At 50.4% G+C, this 19,716-nt stretch overlaps 1 protein-coding gene across 3 annotated transcripts in view; it reads left to right on the forward strand.

Annotated features, from left to right (window-relative positions):
* Positions 1 to 19,716, forward strand: part of FBXL18 (F-box and leucine rich repeat protein 18) — a 47,704-nt gene that overhangs the window by 17,187 nt on the left and 10,801 nt on the right. For all 3 annotated transcript variants that reach the window (XM_026011370.2, XM_072753214.1, XM_026011369.2), the window contains one exon: positions 10,267 to 10,485. In XM_026011370.2, the coding sequence (XP_025867155.1) occupies positions 10,267 to 10,485 (219 nt within the window). The remainder of the gene's footprint in view (positions 1 to 10,266; positions 10,486 to 19,716) is intronic.

A 19,716-nucleotide genomic window follows, 5' to 3' on the forward strand; every position in this document is an offset into this window, starting at 1 on the left:
GAGCTTGGCCTTGGCCCTCAAGGTGCAAAATGGAGACATCTGTGTCCTTTGCAGACCTCTACTCTCCCCTCAGGAGGGGACATGTGACAGGAAATGGACCAGATTTGAGTTGGAGCTGGCAGAGTGCTTTGCTGCTCACACCCTGGAGCTTTCCAGAGCTCCTCTGCAGGCTGTGTCTGCCCTCCCCCTGCCTCCTCCACCAAGCATAATACATACACTACGGCTCCTTGAGGCCTTGCTCATCTAGGGGTGAGAGGCCCGGGGGCCAGCCTCAGCCTTCCTTGTGGTAGGGCAGGTATTTTCCTGCCATGTGGGATCCACACATCCTGGATTCGCAGCATGGGTCCTCAGCCCGAGTGTTCACAGAACCCCATATTTGGGAGTTGTTTATGCTGTGTTCTGTGCATTCTAGTTACACTTGCTTTGAGAACTGTAATGCTGAATTTTTAGAATCTCCTGGTTTGGAAATCTGAGTCAAAGTTAACTTCATGTGAGTTTTATTGTGCAGTGTCTGAGAGCCTGTAGCCGTGTGCGTCACCACGTGTGCTGGTCTCTGGCTCTGGCCTCCCCAGCAACTTCTGCAGCTTGCCCAGAGGTCATACAAGATGCCATGAGCCAGTTAAGGACGCTGGATGGGTAGAGTTGCTGTGCCCATTGCAAGCCCTTTGGGACCCTCTGTCCCACTCCAAATGCAGGGGTGCCCAGATAGGCCGGACATTCCTGGCTGCTGGCTTCCCGGGGCTTGCAGGAGTAAGGATGCAGGCCTGCTCTTTTTTCCTCACTTGTCCTGACATCTGTCATCCTGCCCACCTCTGCCCTGTGGCCTGCATTGGGTCTTCTGTGTTAATTTCTCTGGCTTGAGCACCTGTCCTGCTGGGGTGGGTTGGAGGAGGGGTCTTGACCACAGGAGGCAGCCTCCTCCACCAACCCCCAGCACGGGCCGGGCCTTTCTGACTTCTGAGGCACCCACGCCTGACTTCTTGCCTGCATGTCTGCAACACCAGGAATCCACGCCTCTCTTTTCACTGGTTCTTTTCTGTCCAGTGCCTTGTCCCGCGTTGCTGCCTCTTATGCCTTTGCTGTCACATCACTGGCCTTTCTGGAGGAAGTGGTGGGAAGTACGTGGTCAGCAGGCCACATGTCACTGGAAGCTGCAAAAGAATCCCAATATTTAACAAACAGAAGACTCCACAGGTCTGCAACCCTGCTAACCTATCAGAGTCTGTGATTGGGAATTGAATGTTTCTTAATTAGGAGAGGCCAAGTGAGCATTCAGGCTCTAATTTCACTAAATTCCAGGTCAAGGTATTTCTGGATCTCTCATCTTTGCTAGCAGGTTTTATTTGCCTTCTTGCCAGCCCGGTAATCCTTGTGCCTTTTCTGACTGGACTTTGGTCACACCATTTTTCATTGTTGGTGAGTGTTGGATAAAAACGGCAATTGATGAAGGTAAAATAAAGTAACACAATCACGTAATTTAACAAGTCAGAGTAACTGAAATCTCTCCCCCAAAACACCCACCTCACATCCAGAGCGTTTGGTGTCTGCTGCCTGCGGGACCACCTGGAGACTGCAGATGTTCCCAGTTCCCTGGACTGCTTGCCACCCTGCCCGGTGGGAGAGGGGAGCAGGCGTGACGTCTAAGCTGGTCCCCTCTTCCCCGCCTCACCCAGCTTCCGAGTCCTCTACCTGTAAAGTGGGACTGGTAAGACAAAAGGAATTTGTACGTGTAAGGCCTATGGAACAGGGCTTGGCACCTGCAGTCCCCATGATGGTTCTTTATCCATCTAGCAAATATGTGAGCACCTGTTATGTTGGGTTCTGTTCTAGGCAGAGAGATCCTTGTCCCTGGGGAGCTTACATTCCAGTGGGAAAGTGGGCCAACAGTGCACGGAGGGAAGAATGTGGTTTATTAGAGAGTAAAGTATGCTGGAGATAAAGAAGCAGTGTGGGGTGAAGGATGCCAGAGGGCAGGGAATGGGCATCATGAATCTGAGATTTGAGAAAAGAATTCACAAAGTTAGCAGAGTAGAACTTGGGAAGAACATCCCCAGCCAGCCAGGTAGAGCGGCACCAGCCACCAGTGTCCATAAATCATAGGCAACTTACATTTAAATGAGTTAACATGAAATAAAATCAAGTGTGCAGTGTCTTGATGGCATGAGCCATGTTTTAGGTACTCAGTGATGGCATGTACTCGTGGCTGCCATGACAGATAGCACCCATGTGGAACGTTTCCATCTGCATGGAAGGTTTGTTGGACGAGCCAAGTTTGTGCCAGGGCCCTGAGATGGGGTGTGCTGGGTGTTTCAGGAGCAGCAGGGGCCTCTGTAGCTGGAGGGGAGCAGAAGGGCAGGTCACACTGCTGTCGAAACAGGCCAGGGCAGGAGCCAGGGCCACCATCAGGAGACCGTATCAGACATTCAGGAAGAGCTGCAGAGATGGTGGATTGATTGAATCCATGGGGTTGGTGGGGGTCAGGGTGGGTCCAGGTGATGTGGAGGCTTTGGCCTGAGCAGTTGAGCCGATGTGGCTGCCATCAGCTGAGAGGGAAAGGCTGTGTGACACGGCTGCACATGTGCATACTGGAGTTTATGAGGCCGTGACCCCTGGCCAGCGTGTGGAACTGAGCAGACTACAGACTGGGCCTGGGGTCTTCAGCAAGAGTCCAAAGGCAAAGTAAGAATCAGTAGAGCAGACTGAGCAGGAGCCTGCGGGGAGACAGACAGGGTGGCAGAGGGAATGGAGAGGCATTCTGGGAGCTCTCGGAAGGGATCGGGGTGCTGGCATACTTGTCACGGCTGCAGGTGCTTTACCCGTGCGTACAGGTATTGACTCCTTTGACATTCTGAACAACGCCAGGAGTAGAGATACTATTGTCCCATTTTGTAGATGAGGGAAGTGGGGCCCAGAGGGTTGAGGAACTTGCCTAGGTGACAGAGCTGGTTTGTGGTCTCCTGGAAGCACTTCTGCTTCACAGGGCCATTGAGGATCGAAGAGCGTAACACAGCAGCATTTAGTGGTCACCAAGTGGCTTCCAGGGCTGGAATGTGATCCTTGTGGCCAAGACCCTCCCCAGGGGCAGGGCCATGCATGTGTGGTGAGTTTTGTGTCTGGGGAGGCCCGGAGGACCCGGGATAAATGGGTTTTGTAGGTCAGCTCAAGAACTTGACCACCGCTCATAATGGACTCTCTGTGCATACCGGCTCTGAGAACCATGTCTGATCAGAGCTGGGTACTGCCTGTTCAGAACAGACACCGGTCTCTAAGACGTGGCCAAATGGCCCCATTCCTCTGGAGTCCTGCCTTCTGCGGCAAGCTGAGCCCGGGGAGGCTGGAGTGAAAGGAGCAGGTGGTACTTGTGCCCGCCTGCTGTGGGCAGGAGCCACAGAGAGGAAGTGGTGCTCTTGAGCCCGGGAGAGGCCGGCACACTGCTTCTGGGGCTGCCTTCATGGGCAGCTCCTGCTTTTCCTGGTGGAGTGTCCCTGAGACGGCAGCCCTCGGGGTCCCCGGCTGGCTAGCTGCTGCCACCATGGTCCCCATCGGTGAGGCCCATCAATTTGAGCTTTGTGGCAGTCGGGTCTCCTGGCTGGGAGCTGCCTCCCTGCAGCCAGGGCTGCTCCTGTGGGGAGGTGGTGCAAGGAACATGTTGTTCCGCTGGTGCCTTGTGTTTCGTGGTGCACCTCCGCAGAGAGAGGATTACGAGCCGGACAGAGAAGGGCACCTTCTTTCCCAAGACTGATTAAGCCCTGCCTCGTGGGGGAGGGAGGGGAAAGCATTACCCTGAGTCACCCTGGCTGCTCATGACCTCAGAACCAGGGCAGTGTCTGGGCGGAAGTCGGAGGGCTGGTTTGGAGTCAGGCCCAGGAGGCTGTCCCAGGACCGCCCTAGAGGTCTAGGCTCTGCTGGAGTGTGTGGGCAGATGGGGGGGGGGGTGCTCTCCTGTGCCCACCGAACCTTGGGGAGCCCAGGCTGCCTTTTGGGGAGCGGGTTTTGGAGGCCAGATCCTCACTGGTTGGAAGGTTGAGGCAAGCTGGGAGGGAGCAGGACCACGAGGCCCCCCCAAGGCTAAGGTAACTGATGGGTAATTTTCCTCATCCCACTGCCCTACCTGCCAGTGCTGCCAGCCTGCTGCCCTGTGGGGAGCCAGGGTGTTTGGATGTGCCAGCCCCTGTCCAGGCAGCTGATGGAGTGGTCAGGACTGCCCCATCCCAAACAACTGTTGCAGGTGGCTTCCTTCAGAGTGGGAGAACCTGGAAGTGGTTGGCTAGTTGAAAACTGTTTATTTTATTTTATTTTATTTTATTTTATTTTATTTTATTTTATTTTATTTTATTTTATTTTATTTTTTATTTTATATTTTATTTTATTTTATTTTATTTTATTTATTTTATTTTATTTTATTTATTTTATTTTATTTTATTTATTTTATTTTATTTTATTTTATTTATTTTATTTTATTTTATTTTATTTTATTTTATTTTATTTATTTTATTTTATTTTATATTTTATTTTATTTTATTTTATTTTATTTTATTTTATTTTATTATTTTATTTTATTTATTTTATTTTATTTTATTTTATTTTATTTTATTTTATTTTATTTTATTTTATTTATTTTATTTTATTTTATTTTATTTTATTTTTTTTATTTATTTTTTTATTTTGAAAACTGTTTAAAGACGTGTGTGAACACAGCACACTTTTCCTGTGCTTACTGGCTTTGTAACCAAGCTCTTCCTTGGTTAGCATGGACCTGCAGCGCCACCTAGTGACCAGGGCGCCTCATGTCTGTTCTTTCCTGCTGGATGCCCCAGGGACAAACCAGAGATTGTGGTCCCGGTGCTGGACTTCCTCCCCTCTCATTTTCTCACTTTCAGGTCTGCAAAGGGATGCTTACCTTGGGACTTTTATTTTATTTTTTAATATTTTATTTATTTATTCATGAGAGACAAACAGAGAGACAGAGACAGAGAAGAGACAGAGACAGAGGGAGAAGCGACTCCATGCAGGGATCCTGACATGGAACTCAATCCTGGGTCTCCAGGATCATGCCCTGGACTGAAGGTGGCGCTAAACCACTGAGCACCCGGGCTGCCCACCTGGGACTTTTAAAAGAATTATTTGTTTTTGAAAGAGAATGAAAGAGTGTGTTCGGACATTTTCTTAAGTCAACTTTCCAAAAAAATACACATTTCTAACTGGGAATGACTTTTGCTTGCTGTCTGGGCCTTGTGTGACTTAGGTTGTGACCTTATCCTTGCTTCGGATGAATTAGGATGGCCACCTTCGTGTCTTTTAGAGGCACTGCTCTCTCCTCTCTGAGTTCTTTTCTATCTTTTTTTTTTAATTTAAAAACACTTTTTAAAAAGATTTTATTTATTTTATTCATGAAACACACAGAGAGAGAGAGAGAGAGAGAGAGAGAGAGGCAGGCAGAAACATAGGCAGAGAGAGAAGCAGGCTCCAGGCAGGGGGCCCAATGTGGGACTTGATCCTGGGACTCCAGGATCACACCCTGGGCCGAAGGGAGGTGCTTAGCCACTGAGCCACCCAAACGTCCCAAGTTCTTTCTTTTTTAAAAAAAGATTTTTTGGGGCAACCCCAGTGGCTCAGTGGTTTAGCGCTGCCTTCGGCCCAGGGCTTAATCCTGGAGACCCGGGATAGAGTCCTGTTTCAAGCTCCCTGCATGGAGCCTGCTTCTCCCTCTGCCTGTGTTTCTGCCTCTCTCTCTCTCTCTCTCTCTGTCTCTCATGAATAAATAAATAAAATCTTAAAAAAAAAAGGATTTTATTTATTAGAGAGAGAGACCATGTGCATACAGAGGGAGATGGAGAAGCAGGCTCCCTGCTGTGGGGCAGGATCCTAGGACCCTGAGATCATGACCTGAGCTGAAGGCAGCCGCTTAACCAATTAAGCCACCCATGTGTCTCTCAGAGTTCTTTCTTTAAGGATGGAATTCGGGGCAGCCCAGGTGGCTCAGAGGTTTAGTGCTCCTTCAGCCCAGGGCATGATCCTGGAGACCCGGGTTTGAGTCCCACATCAGGCTCCCTGCATGGAGCCTGCATCTCCCTCTGCCTGTGTTTCTGCCTCTCTCTCTCTCCCTCTCCCTCTCTTTCTCTCTCATGAATAAATAAGTAAAAACAAGAAAAGGATGGAATTCATTCAATGAGATCTGGGAATAAGATCATGCAGAGAATGGCCTGCGTTCCATATCTCTGACGTGGAACACCCGTTTACTTCATATCTCTGATGTCTGTGGCCCCCTGGGGGATTCTTTCCCTAGCGTTGGTGCCCAGAAAGCTGTGTCACTGGCCTCCCTCCTGCCTTGAGCTAGGTGCTGCTCTTCTTATCCCTTACGTGTTCTGAGTCTTTGCTTTGGTGGGAGAGTGAACATGAGGCTTTTGAAATCATACCACAGAAGGACCCATAGTTCCCCCCACAATGTTAGTGTCCGGAGCTTTACTAGGATTTCTACTTACACTTACTTACTTATTTGTTTGTTTATTTTTTAAAAAAGTAATCTCCATACCCAAATGTGGGGCTTGGACTTGTGACCCAGAGATCAAGAATCAGAAGTTCTATTGACTGAGCCAGCCAGGTGCTCCTCTACTTACATTTAATTTAGATAATTTTTTTAAAAAAAGATTTTATTTATTCATGAGAAGCAGAGACACAGGCAGAAGGAGAACCAGGCTCCATGTAGGAAGCCTGATGTGGGACTCGATCCTGGGAATCCGAGATCATGCCCTGAGCCAAAGGCAAACGCTCAGCTGCTGAGCCACCTGGGTGTCCCTAATTTAAATAAAATTAAGGGGCACTCTGTCCATAGAGCATGTGACTCTTGACCTTGGCATTGTGCGTTTGAGACCCATGTTGGCCATAGAGAGTACTTTAAAAAATGAATATGGGCATCCTGGGTGGCTCAGTGGTTTAGCACTGCCTTTGGCCCAGGGTGTGATCCTGGAGACCTGGGATTGAGTCCCACATCGGGCTCCCTGTGTGGAGCCTGCTTCGCCTCTGCCTGTCTCTGCCTCTCTCTCTCTCTCTCTCTCTCTCTCTCTCTCTCTCTCCCCCTCTCTGTGTGTCTCAGGAATAAATAAATAAAATCTTAAAAAAAAAAGAATGTAAAATTAAAAACTAGTCTAGTCACCTTTCAGTGAGTGATGGCTCCTCTACTGGACAGCTCAGGATAGAACATTCCATTGTTGAGGGACATTTTGTTCGGTGGCTGTTCTATTAGACAGTTGGCATTGGTGGTTTTTTTTTTTTCAAAGACCCCGTTTTATTTATTAAATATTTATTTATTTTTAGAGCATGAACAGGGGGAGGGGAGAGAGAATCTCGAACAGACTGCACTGAGCATGGAGCCCAATGTGGGGCTCGATCTCACGACCCTAAGATCATGACTTGAGCTGAAATCAAGAGCAGATGCTCAATGGACTGAGCCACCCAGGTGCCCCTCAAAGACCTCATTTTAAAATCCTTTCTCCCTTTGTCTTGTGATTTGTTTTTTTTTGTTTTTTTTTAAGATTTTATTTATTTATTCATGATGCAGGACCCACAGGATGCTGCTCTTCTTATCCCTTACATGTTCTGAGTCTTTGCTTTGGTGGGAGAGTGAACATGAGGCTTTTCTTGCCCACTGCCATGGCCCCACTGGGGGAATCTGTGTCCGCTGCTGGTAGGGCAGTGGCTCAGAGCAACCCACTATCCCAGGTCTGACATGGGGTTTATACAGGAGTGTCTACACAACACCTGGGCTCCAGGAGGCTCAGAGGGTCCGAAGGAGGGAGGAGACAGCAGCACACAGCAGCTTCCTTGCAGTGGGGGCTGCGGCCTGGCCGGGCATGGGCCTGCCCCTGGTCTCAGGGCCTGGCTGCCCTCAGAGGAGGTCTGCGTCTCTACTGCCACCTGCCTGAAGTCCAACATTGGCCACGGAGACCCCTGAGAAGTAACCTTGCCTGCTGCTTGCTGGCCACCCTTGTGCGATGTCCTTTTGTTTGTCAGATGGGAGGTGACCCAGAGATGGTGAAGCCTGGTGGGGGAGTGGAAGTACTTTCCTCACAAACCTTGTCCTTTGCCTTCCCCAGCCTTCAGGAGGCAGCGGGCTTTGGTTGCCCATGGGCCTCTGCCCTCTGTCAGGCATCCCCCCGAGCTGCAGTTTCCCACAGATGGGCCCAGATCTCCATCATCTGGCTGTGGCTCCTGCTCTGCCTTTTCCTTGTGCAGGCATTTCCACTGGCTTCTTCCATCTGTGCTGCTGGCTTTGGAGCTGCTCTGGCCAGCTGACTGGGGATACCCCCCACCCATGGCAGCCAGAGCACGCTTTTTTTGTTTTTGTTTTTTTTACTCACTGCCCCATAGAGCAAGCTATTTATTTATTTATTTATTTATTTTTTAAATTTTTATTTATTTATGATAGGAACACAGTGAGAGAGAGAGGCAGAGACATAGGCAGAGGGAGAAGCAGGCTCCATGCACCGGGAGCCCGACGTGGGATTCGATCCCGGATCTCCAGGATCGCGCCCTGGGCCAAAGGCAGGCGCCAAACCGCTGCGCCACCCAGGGATCCCATAGAGCAAGCTATTTAAAAGGATCAAGTGATACCTGTATATGTCGGAGATGGACAGAAATCCTTCAGAAGGCCATGGAAAAAGGAAGCTTCTGACGTCTAAGCCCTGTTTTCCAGGGATAATCTTTGTGAATGACTTTCCTTGTGTTTTTTGGGGGATGGTCTTGGGTTTCTGGGTAACTTACCAGAGAAAAACCTCTACAAAACCTCCACGAATGTTTGGGTCTTCATCGCCACCTCTCCTTGGCTTCTATGTTAGCATCCTGGGGCTGCCCTCCAGCCACTACAACACAAGTGATTTCTCTCACAGTTCCAGAGACCAGAAGTTCTAGGTCCAGGTGTTAGCAGGGTTCTTTCTGGAGGCTCTGATGGAGGCCTGTGCCAGGTGTGTCCCCTGGCTTCTGGTGGTTTCTGGCAGTGCTTGGCATTCCTTGGCTTGTGGACATGTCACTCTGATCTCTGACATGTCGTCACATGGTACTCTCCCTGTATGCTCCTGCACTGCTGTGCCTCTGGCCTTCGTTTAAGGAACCGGCTGCTGGATTAGAGCTACCCTTGTTGAGCATGACCTTGTTCTAATGCGATTGCATCTGTAGACTGTTTCCAAGTAAAGTATATTTATGGGTGCCAGGGGTTAGGACTGTCATGTATCTGTTGGGGTGGGGGGACACAGCTCCCACCAGCTCCCCTCTTCATTCTCCTGGTTCTTGGCCCTTCTCCTGGCAGCTTCTAGAATCCTCTTGGCTTCCCCTAGCCCTCTGTTCTTCCACTGGCTCTCATTCTGGAGGGCTCCTGTGGCCCAGGGTCCTGCCACAAATCCAGGTATCTGCTGGTTCCACAGCCATGTTCCCAGCTGGTGCTTGACTGCCCCATCAGTTTCCCTCAGCACCTCCAGCTGTGTCCTACGACATCGCTCTGCCCTCCAAACTGCTCCGTCCTCTAGGCTCTTCTGGGTGCACAGAAAGTTCTGGAAGGGTTTGGAATGTTGTCCTCCACTCTGCTTTTCTGGGCCCTGCTTGTCCCTGGCTGGAGTGTCAGTGCAGACTCCACACCTTCCTGCCCAGTGGCCAGTATGGCTTTTGCCATCTCTTCCTGTCTTTCTAAAGCCGATCTGACTTGGGTGGATCTCGCCAGTCTCTTGTCTGCAGCTGAAGTCCTAGCTCTTCTTACTCTCCGCTTCCCACCAGAGGACTGTGGATCTGCCCGGGACCACCTCACCCTTCCTACCTGGCTTGGGCACCTCTCCTGCCCCAACCTTCAGATTCCCTCCCTGTCCCTTGGCATTTCTTCATTTATCACAGACGAGCAGTGGTGGGTGGCAGGGACTGTATCTAAATATGTCTCTCTGCCCCCTGCCCAGCAGGTTCTCATTTGAGGTGGTTGGGGTACTGAGTGGGCTCTGCAGCAGACGTGGTGGTCTCTAGGCTCTGAGCAGTGACGTGGCTGGGGTTTGTACAGGAGCTAGCCTACCAGGTTCCCCCCCCACACCCTGCCCCAACTCAGGATCTTCTGGGAAGACCCCAGCGTCTGAGTGCTCTCCCAGTGCTCCAGGGGACTATGGTGTAGACCAGCGTGGGGACAACTGGTGGAGGCCCTCTGCAGCTCCCAAGGATGTGCCTGGTGGTGCCCTAGCCCAGGAGGCCCCTGTGCCTGGCCGCAACACGGGTCTCACTCTCCTCTCCCCCCCGCAGGCTGGAACAGCCCTATTTCAGCGCCAACGCCCAGTTCTTCCAGGCGCTCAGCCAGTGCTCTGCGCTGCAGCGCCTCTGCCTGGTCTCCCGCAGCGGCACGCTCCAGCCTGAGGCTGTGCTGGCTTTCATGGCCCGCTGCCTGCACGTTGTTGTGTGCCACATGTTCACCGGGGAGTCCCTGGCAACCTGCAAGAGCCTGCAGCAGTCCCTGCTCCGAAGGTGAGTAGCTGGGGGTGCGGTGAGGGTGGTGGCTGGCGTCCTAGTGGCTGCTTCTCCCTCAGGCTTCCTGCAAAGCCCAGCAGCTAATATCATGGACTTAAAAAAATGCCTGCAGAGGTGGCCTGAGAACAAAGTCTAGCTTCCTGTCACTTTCACCTCAGTGCCTTGCCTCCTGGGCACTCCCTCTGCGACACGTTTAATGTCTACGTAGTTGAAGCTCTGAAGAAGAAAGCCCCATATCCCCACGGGTGCTGTTCTCTGGGTGAGGGGTAACAGTGCGCACTGCAGTCAGCCTGCAGACACTCGTCTGTCCTCAGTGCCCTCCCTGGACCTTTTCTCTCCCCAGGATTTGATGCAGAACGCCTCATCATATTAGTTGTCACCTCCCTGTAGCCTTCTTGGGTCTGTGACAGTCCTGTTTTTCCTGCTTTTTCATGACCTTGACACTTTTGAAGAGCACTGGCCAGGTATTTGGTAGAATGTCCATGAGTTTGGACCAGAAATCCACAGAGGTGACACCATGTCCTTAGTGTGCTGTGCCGGGCACACATGGTGTTGTCATGTCTTCTTACTGGTGTCTGCAGGCTTCTCAGATGTGAGGTCACATTATTCCCCTCCTTTTTTGGGGGGGTAAGATTTTATTTCTTTATTAGACATAGAGGGAAAGAGTGAGTGGGAGGGAGAGGAAGAGAATCTGAAGCCAACTCCCCACTGAGCACAGAACCTGACGTAGGGCTCCATCCCATGACTGTAAGATCATGAAACCAAGGGGATCCCTGGGTGGCGCAGCGGTTTGGCGCCTACCTTTGTCCCAGGGCGCGATCCTGGAGATCCGGGATCGAATCCCACGTCGGGCTCCCGGTGCATGGAGCCTGCTTCTCCCTCTGCCTATGTCTCTGCTTCTCTCTGTCTCTCTGTGATGACTATCATAAATAAATAAGAATTAAAAAAAAAAAAAAAAAGATCATGAAACCAAGAGTTGGATGCCCGACTGACAGAGCCACCCAGGTGCCCCCATTACTCCCTTTCTAATTAACAAGCATCTTGAGAGTCTGCAATCTTGTTTTCTGTGAGAGTTTTGCCTACTGATTTTAGGGGTCCATGGATGGATCTTGCCAGTGACAGTTATTATTTTGATGTTTGGCTAATGACAATTTTCAGTTTCCTTCATTCTTCCTAGATTTATTAATGGGAACTGTGCTATGAGAAAGAATCTGTCCCTTCTCCACATTTGCTTATTTAGTATTTCTTTTTTTTTTTTTTTTTTTTTTTTTGGTATTTCTTTATAAGAGTACAGACTCATGGATATTTACTTATTCAGGGGGTTTTCATCATGCTCACGTTATTCATGAGGTTACACAGATTGGTCAGTTTTGGCCATGGGGGGTGTTCTTAGGACTGGGTCCTATGCTCTTGCAACATACCCCTTCCTTTTTTGAGCACTTCTTACTTTCTGTCAATAGTAGACATTCCAGGCCCAGCCCTGGAATAAACTATTTCTTCATGGAGCCTGGCTCCTTTTATTGGAGGGTGGAATTAGAAACCAAGGTTGGATGCTGGGTGTGCTCACTGCTGCTGGGGTGTCCTTGCCTCCAGGCCACCTCATGGACAGAGTAGGAAATTCATGTGTGTGAATACACGCGCACACACCCCCACCCACCCACCCACCCACCCCCACACACACACCTGTGTTTCAGTATCACCCATTGGCATCTATGTTACAAACGAGTTCATACTGATGCCCTCTCATCCCCAGCTCATATCCCAGGTTTCCTGCAGACCCCCTCTCCTTCTTCATGACATCCCTCCCTGTTGGCTCTTGCCATCCACAGTGTGTTTGCTGGTTCATTCCATCCTAGTGTGCACACCTGAGTCAGCTTTAGAATCGCCAGCTCACTGCCTGGAGGATAATATGTGTTCACACTCTTGTCTGATCCTCGTGGTACCCTGTCTTCCAGAGTTACTGAGAATTGCTTTTTGCTTCCCATCCCCTTCAGTGTGGTCATGTTGCTCATTTGTAATGCAGTCAGGCTTCCTTTATTCCTGCATTATAACACATTTTGCAGTTGCACTACATCCTGGTAGATTTTATTTGTCTGGTGTTTTGGTACGTGAAGCCTCACAGTGGCTCTCAGGGTCAGAGCTCTATCAAACGGTGTGCTTGGAGAAGTGCCATCCACTCCTCCCTGCCTCTACCTCGAGACCACCCCACCTCAGACAACTGGTCTCATCACTTCTTGGTTATTCTTTCCATTTTTTTGCACAAATAAACAGTATTTTCTCCTATCCCGTTCTTATATGTGCTTTTACTTTTTTGTATGATAATACGTAGGAATTTCGTTCCTACAGGTCTTACTCATTCTTTTTACAGCCTTGCATTCTTTTTCCATGGTGGTAAAATACACATAACACAATTCCCATTTTAACTGGTTCTAAGTGTGCAGTACAGGCAGTGAGCACATGCCCACTGTTGTGCAGCCCCCCCGCCCTCTACCCACAGGCTTCGTTTTCCCAATTGGAGGTTCTGCTGCTTTAGCACTGACCACCCAGCCCCTGCCCAGACCCTGCCCAACCCCTGGTGCCCACCATCGACATGCAACCTCAGGTCTGGCTTTTTCTGCATTCCCTTAGAAGTTTATTTTAAGAAGTCTAAAAAAAAAAAAAAAGAAAAAGAAATAAAAGATTATGATGTATTTTTAAAAAAATTTAAAAAATTTTTTATTTTTATTTATGATAGTCACACAGAGAGAGAGAGAGAGAGAGAGAGAGAGGCAGAGACATAGGCAGAGGGAGAAGCAGGCCCCATGCACCGGGAGCCCAACGTGGGATTCGATCCCGGGTCTCCAGGATCGCGCCCTGGGTCAAAGGCAGGTGCCAAACCGCTGTGCCACCCAGGGATCCCAAGATTATGATGTATTGATTAAAGGGAAGCTGCTCCGACTTGCTGAATCCTCCAGTATGAGTTTGCTTTTCAAATCCCCAAAATACATCCCCAGGCATCCCCCGAAATACATCCCCAGGGGGCTTTGTTTCTGGGCATTTGTCACGTCCACAGATGTCTAATACTGTGCATGGCTCTGTGGCCTGTGCTTTTTTTTTTTTTTCTTCGACCTGTGCTTTTCATCTGACATGAGTTTGAGATTTGTTGTTGCTATTCACTGGGGCCACTTCATTCCTGATGAGGACTGTGTGTGCCAGTCCTTCAGATGGATTTGTTACATTTTGTATTTCTGTTGTGCTGATGGGTATCTGGGTTGTTTCCCATGTTTCCTCTATCCTCATGAACATCCTCATATAGGTTTCCCCATGTGCAGATACACAGATTCCTAGAAGTGAACGCATTCACTCAGTGTGTATTCAAGAAGATGCCAAAATGCTCTCCAAAGCAATTCTCCCAAGACCTGCTTCCCTTAGCAGGGTGTGAGAGTTCCTGCCCCATGTCCTTGTCCCAATCCTTGATATTGTTGGACTTTCACATTTTCCTGGTCTCCTGGGTGAGGATGGCCCTCCTGTGGCCCACACTTGGGTCTTGTTTGTTCCCACCGAGCATTGTCTGGTGAGTTTATCACCAGGCCATATCCTTGTCTGTGATTGGCTCTGCAGATCCCTTACTTTTCTGTTGGTTTTCTTTGGGGAGGGGAAGAGGAAAACTCGGGACCAGTGTGCCTTCGCTGTATGCTCATTGGTGTGCTCAGTGGTGAGAGTCTGGGCTGATGCTCCTAGTCAGTGGGCACACCATATCAGCTATCCTGAAGCTATTTCTTTTCCTCCTGGTTTTTCCTGCCTGTTGTGTTCACCATTGCTTCAGATTGCTATCATGAGTTTAATACCTCCTCCACTGCCCCTGTAAACCCAAAGCTTCCTTTAAACCTGCCACGTGTCCTTTACCCTGTTTTAAGAACTCAGATATCAAAGCTGGTTGGTTTGTGTGCAAAATACAGCCAAATGGGCTTTGAGTGATGGCTCTGAGGAACTGCCTCAGGGACTGCCACGTGTCAACCTGAGTGCTTCACTTATCTGCTAAAAGCTTATAGACTTTTGCAAACCCAGATCGCACTTGGGGGTTGTGTTAACTAAACAAGTGGCCAAATATACCTTTGGCCAGGTAAGCACTTATTATCCCCTCCAACAGGAAATGGTGTGCTTGGGTCAGCCTGAGGTTTGTGGGAGGTGGTGTTCATAGGCTCCCCATTGGTGAAACACTCCAGATGCCACGGCTTTTGTGGACTGTGTGGCCTGTGCACCTCTGCAGCACCCCACGGATCCTCCCACTCCTCGAGACTGTGTGACAGTGGTGAGTATCAAATGCAGACTCTTGGGATTCCTGAGCTTCCAGCTCACACTGGGGAAGCCAGGCAAGGGGTGGTTTGGAAGGCTTAAATGATCAATATCAGATTACTCAACTCTGTTTTAGCTTGACCTAAGGCAGCTTATCAGGCGGGAACCATCATGCAGGTTGATGGGCAGTGGGCCTTCTCTGCAGCCTGCGTGAGAAGAGATCTTCTAGATTGGCGTTCTCTACCTTCCTCCCCTGGGCTGAAGCTCTTTGAGGTGCAAAGATGTTTCTTTCTTTTTCTTTTCCTTTTTTTTAGTTTTTAAATAAGAGAGGAATTTTTTTTTAATCTATTTATCTGACAGAGCATTTGAGCACAAGAAGGGGGAGGGGCAGAGGGAGAGGGAGAAGCAGGCTCCATGCAGGGAGCCCGATACAGGACTCGATCCTGAGTCTCCAGGATCATGCTCTGGGCCGAAGCTAGCACTAAACCGCTGAGCCATCCGGGCTGCCCAGTTTTGACCATTTTAAAGTATAGAGGCATACCTGACTCTGTTGTACTTTATTCTTAGATGCTGTGTTTTGTTTTTTTACAAATTGAAGGTGTGTGACAACCTTGCATCAAGATTAGTGTCCTTTTTCCAATGGCTTTGCTATGTGTCTCTGTGTCACATTTTGGCAGTTCTTGCAACATTTCAAACTTTTTCATTGTTATGTTTCTTCTGGTGACCCATGATCAGTAGTTACGACTCTGGAAACTCACTTAGTGGTTAGCATTTTTTAGCAATAAAGTATTTTTTTAAAAAGATTTTATTTATTTGCAAGAGAGAGCGAGAGAGAGCATGAGCAGGAGGATGGGCAGAGGGAGAAGCAGGCTCCCTGGGAGCCTGACCTGGAGCTTGATCCAGGGATTCCGGGATCATAACCTTGCTAAAGGCAGACACTTAAACAACTGATCCACCAGGTGCCTTGCAATAAAGTATTTTTTTTTTTTTTAAATTTTTTTTTTTATTATTTATTTATGAGAGTCATACAGAGAGAGAGAGAGAGAGAGAGAGAGGCAGAGACATAGGTAGAGGGAGAAGCACGCTCCATGCACTGGGAGCCTGACGTGGGATTAGATCCTGGGTCTCCAGGATCGCGCCCTGGGCCAAAGGCAGGCGCCAAACCGCTGCGCCACCCAGTATTTTTTAATTAAGGCATGTACATCGTTTTTTAGACATAATGCCATTGCACACTCACCAGGCTACGGTATAAAGATAACTTTTACGTGCTGGGAAGCCAAGCATGTATTATGATCATGTGGCTTGCAATATTGTGACACTTGCTGCACTGAGGTACTTGGTAGTACAGTCGTCTGGAACGGGGTGCACAGTATTTCCGAGGTCAATGCAGTGTTAGTGCACATTCTTGGGGCTTTGAGCACATTCATGTTATTGTGTGGCCATCAGCACTGTTGAGCTCCAGATTCTTGCATCTTCCCAGACTGAAACTGTCTCCGTGAAACATTGACTCCCCCTTCCCCCATCCCCCAGCCCCTGGGGGCCTCTATTCCATTTTCTGTTTCTGTGGATTGATGCTAAGATCCCCCCCCCCTTTTTTTTAAGGACCTATGAGCCACTGGGAAGAGTTGTCCGTACTCTTATCACCCTCACTGACTTTGAAGTAGGTCACCACGTTCCTGGGGGCTCCAGCTTTGGGAAGCTGACACCTTCCCTGCTGGACGTGTTCTGCCCGAAGGGGCTTGGACTGGCCTATTGGCTCCCTCCTGGTGCTGAGAGCCAGTGGTTCCTCACTTCCTAGGCCTGCAGAGACAGCAACCAGCTTTGGGTGTCGCGGGTTTTCCCACCGTGTACATAAGAACCTTCTCAGCAACGGAGAATGTCTGAAGTGACCACACAGTTCAGAGATTGTGCTTTTGACAAGAGAGGGTCTGGACGTTTCCTTCCCCATGTAGGCATCACTAGCTGATGAAGCTAATTCTGATCCTCAAAATCCTTCTCGGGGATCCCTGGGTGGCGCAGCGGTTTTGCGCCTGCCTTTGGCCCAGGGCGCGATCCTGGAGACCCGGGATCAAATCCCACGTCGGGCTCCCGGTGCATGGAGCCTGCTTCTCCCTCTGCCTGTGTCTCTGCCTCTCTCTCTCTCTCTCTCTCTCTCTCTCTCTCTGTGACTATCATAAAGAAATAAAAATTAAAAAAAAAAAAAATCCTTCTCAACACAGTGCTCCAGGCCAGCTGATCAGACTTGGCACTGAGATGCCAGTCCCTGCTCTAAGCTTCTCTTTTTCACTTTTGGTTCTGTTTACAACATCCCTGTCTGTATACCTTTTATGCCAGTAGCCTGTTTGCATCCTCACAGCTCATCTTAGTGGCCTGCTCAGGTGCAGCCCCTACTGGGCTGGGAGCTCCCTCCCCTGACCTCTCGGACTATACCCATCTGCCTCTTTCTTAGTGAGCGTAGCACACATGATCATGTTCTTTGCAGCCCCGTCAGGTAATGAGGCTTGAGGACTGGCATGTGATAGCTCTGCTTTCCTGGTGCATCTTTGCACTATGAGCACAAAACTGGTGCAGGGTTGGGGTCACTGGCAGCCCCCATGGGCAGTGGTCATGGCTGCCACCTGGAGTGTGACACCTGAGACCAGACCTGGAGCTGGCCTTGGTTCAGTGGATTTCTTGGGCAGAAGCTGCACCAGTCCCTGTGTCCCTGTGTCCTGGCATCTGGCACAGGCTCTGGCCATGGTGTGGCCCACTGGGTGCCTGGTGCTGGCTCAGGGGCATTAAGGGCATCCTCCAATCCACAGTGCTGAGAATCCTGTGCGTGTGGCTGCCCTTGTGTGCTCCTCCGGCAAACCTCCTTTGAGCCTCTGTTCTGGGCCCCCATCTTAGATGCTGGGGGCTGTGCTGTCACCCTGTTCGCAAGTACTCCTTTTGTGCCAGCACTCTGAGTTATTCCTCTGTTGTTCAAGCCTCCCAGAACTCTTGGGAGATACATGCCGTTAGACCTAATATATAGATGGGGAAACGGAGGCTCTGGGAGGTGCTGCAGCTGAGTAGTGCAAGCTGGACCCCAGCAGGGGCAGAATTGGAGTTTGTGTCCAGAGGGAAGAAGAGCACCCCCCCTCTAGAGGGCTGTGCTAGGTGCTGCGTGGGACTCTCCAGAACCCTGTGGCCATCTCACCCTGAGCCCCCAAGTCCTGAGGGAGGCTCATAGGGCTGAAGAATCTTCTGTGCTTGTCCAGGCTGCATTCTGATCCAGGTCTACTGGAAGCCCTTCTCCAGCCATGCTGCTGGGGGCAGGGCTGAGATGCAGCCTAGTGATGGGAGAGGCACTGGCGCCCCATCTGTGGATACCCTCCTAGTGGCCTCTGCTGCCTGTGGTTGTCTGGAGCATGGCCCTGGCTGGGAGTCTGGGCCATCCAGCACGGCCTGTAGAGGTCTCTCTTGGCTGGGGAGCCGCGCAGGGTGGCTCTGCTGGCCTTCCAGCCCCGCCTTGCTGCCTGAGCAGGGGCCCGGTTGCTTTTCTGCAAGGGTCCAGCAGATGGCGCCGTGGCTCAAAGCAGCCTGTGTGTCCAGTGTAGTGCCCTGGTTTCTCTCCTGTCTTCCACCTCGGAGAGGGAAAAGGGAAAGGCTGGAATCTGTCCTTACTTTTCTGAGGCCTTTCTTTTTTCTTATCTCCTTTCCTGCCTCTGGCTTAGAAATTATGGAGCAAGAGGAGTCTCTGGCCCTAGGCTTTTGTGCCACTCCTCTGCCCGGAGTGTGTGAGTGTGAGTGTTGAAGTCTGGTTGCTCCATGACTCAGCGGTGACTCAGCCACAGGGCCACTATGACATCTGCAGTCCTGTCCCCAGGGGAGTGGTGTCTGTCTTCAGGCCCAGCACCTTCCTCCTAGTTCATGTGTCTGACCTACAAGTGGCTGTGTTCCCGAGGTGTTTGGGTGCCCCTTGTGGGATTTACAGCCCAGCCCTGACTCTCGGGAAGTGGCTGGTCTTAGGTAGGTTTCCTCAGTGGGGAAGGGAGTTGGTGATGGCACCACCTAATGGTGGTGGCGACGTGTGTCTACCAAGCACGGTATCCTGAAAGGTGCTAGTGCTCTCTTGTTTTCTGTTCTTTGCTCTTTCAAGTTTGAGAGGTTAAACATTTGGGCCCTTCTCTGACCCCTGGCATCACCTTTGCTAGGTTTTTTGGGGGGGTGCTTCTCCTGCATGTGCCCCCACTTTGGGTCCCTCTGGTGTTCCTGTTGTCTAGAGCTGGGATGGTGCCATGGGGCAGCGACACCTGTGGGTTTGAAAGCTCTTGGGGCCCCTCTGGGGAGCAAAGTGAAGCTTTTTGCCTGCTGCCCTCCTGCTCCACACCCAGTGTGAAAACACCTTAAGTTCATTGGGTCAGGTGTTTGTCCCCACATCCCTCCTGGCCTCAGATGCCCGACCCAGAGCCAGCCTCTCTCTGACCCATTTGATTTCTCTCTAGAAATGTGGAGTCATTCTGTCCTGACCGAGTGAGCCAGGGCTGCCCTCATCTAGGCCTCGGTCAGACTGCAGGATGGACAGCATCAGGGCAGGAGCTAGGCCGCTTGGCCTCTGTGGTGGGACTGCCCTTTGATTCTTCCTGTCTGTGCTGTGCGCCAAGCCACACCTCTGCTGCCTACTTTCCCTGGCCTGGCATCAGGCAGGGCAGGCCCTTCCCAGGAGCTGTCAGCTTTTCTGATTTTCTGTTCTGTCTGGAAGCCGCCTGCAAGGTCTCGTAGCCCCTGGGGGTTGGGCGAGGGCAGTACCCACACTCCACTTTTCGTGGTGTCCTACACAGAGTGGCAACAGCTTGCTTTGGTCCTTGTGGCATCCTGCTGAGGTCCGCCTTACCTTACTGCCTCGGATCCCATGAGCTGGGCTCACACTGTGGCCTCTTGACTCACTGTCTCTGTGACCTTAAGTCTGTCACTTTCCTGTCTGAGTGGACT

The sequence above is a fragment of the Vulpes vulpes genome, chromosome 3, assembly GCF_048418805.1.
Source record: "Vulpes vulpes isolate BD-2025 chromosome 3, VulVul3, whole genome shotgun sequence".
NCBI lineage: Eukaryota > Metazoa > Chordata > Mammalia > Carnivora > Canidae > Vulpes > Vulpes vulpes.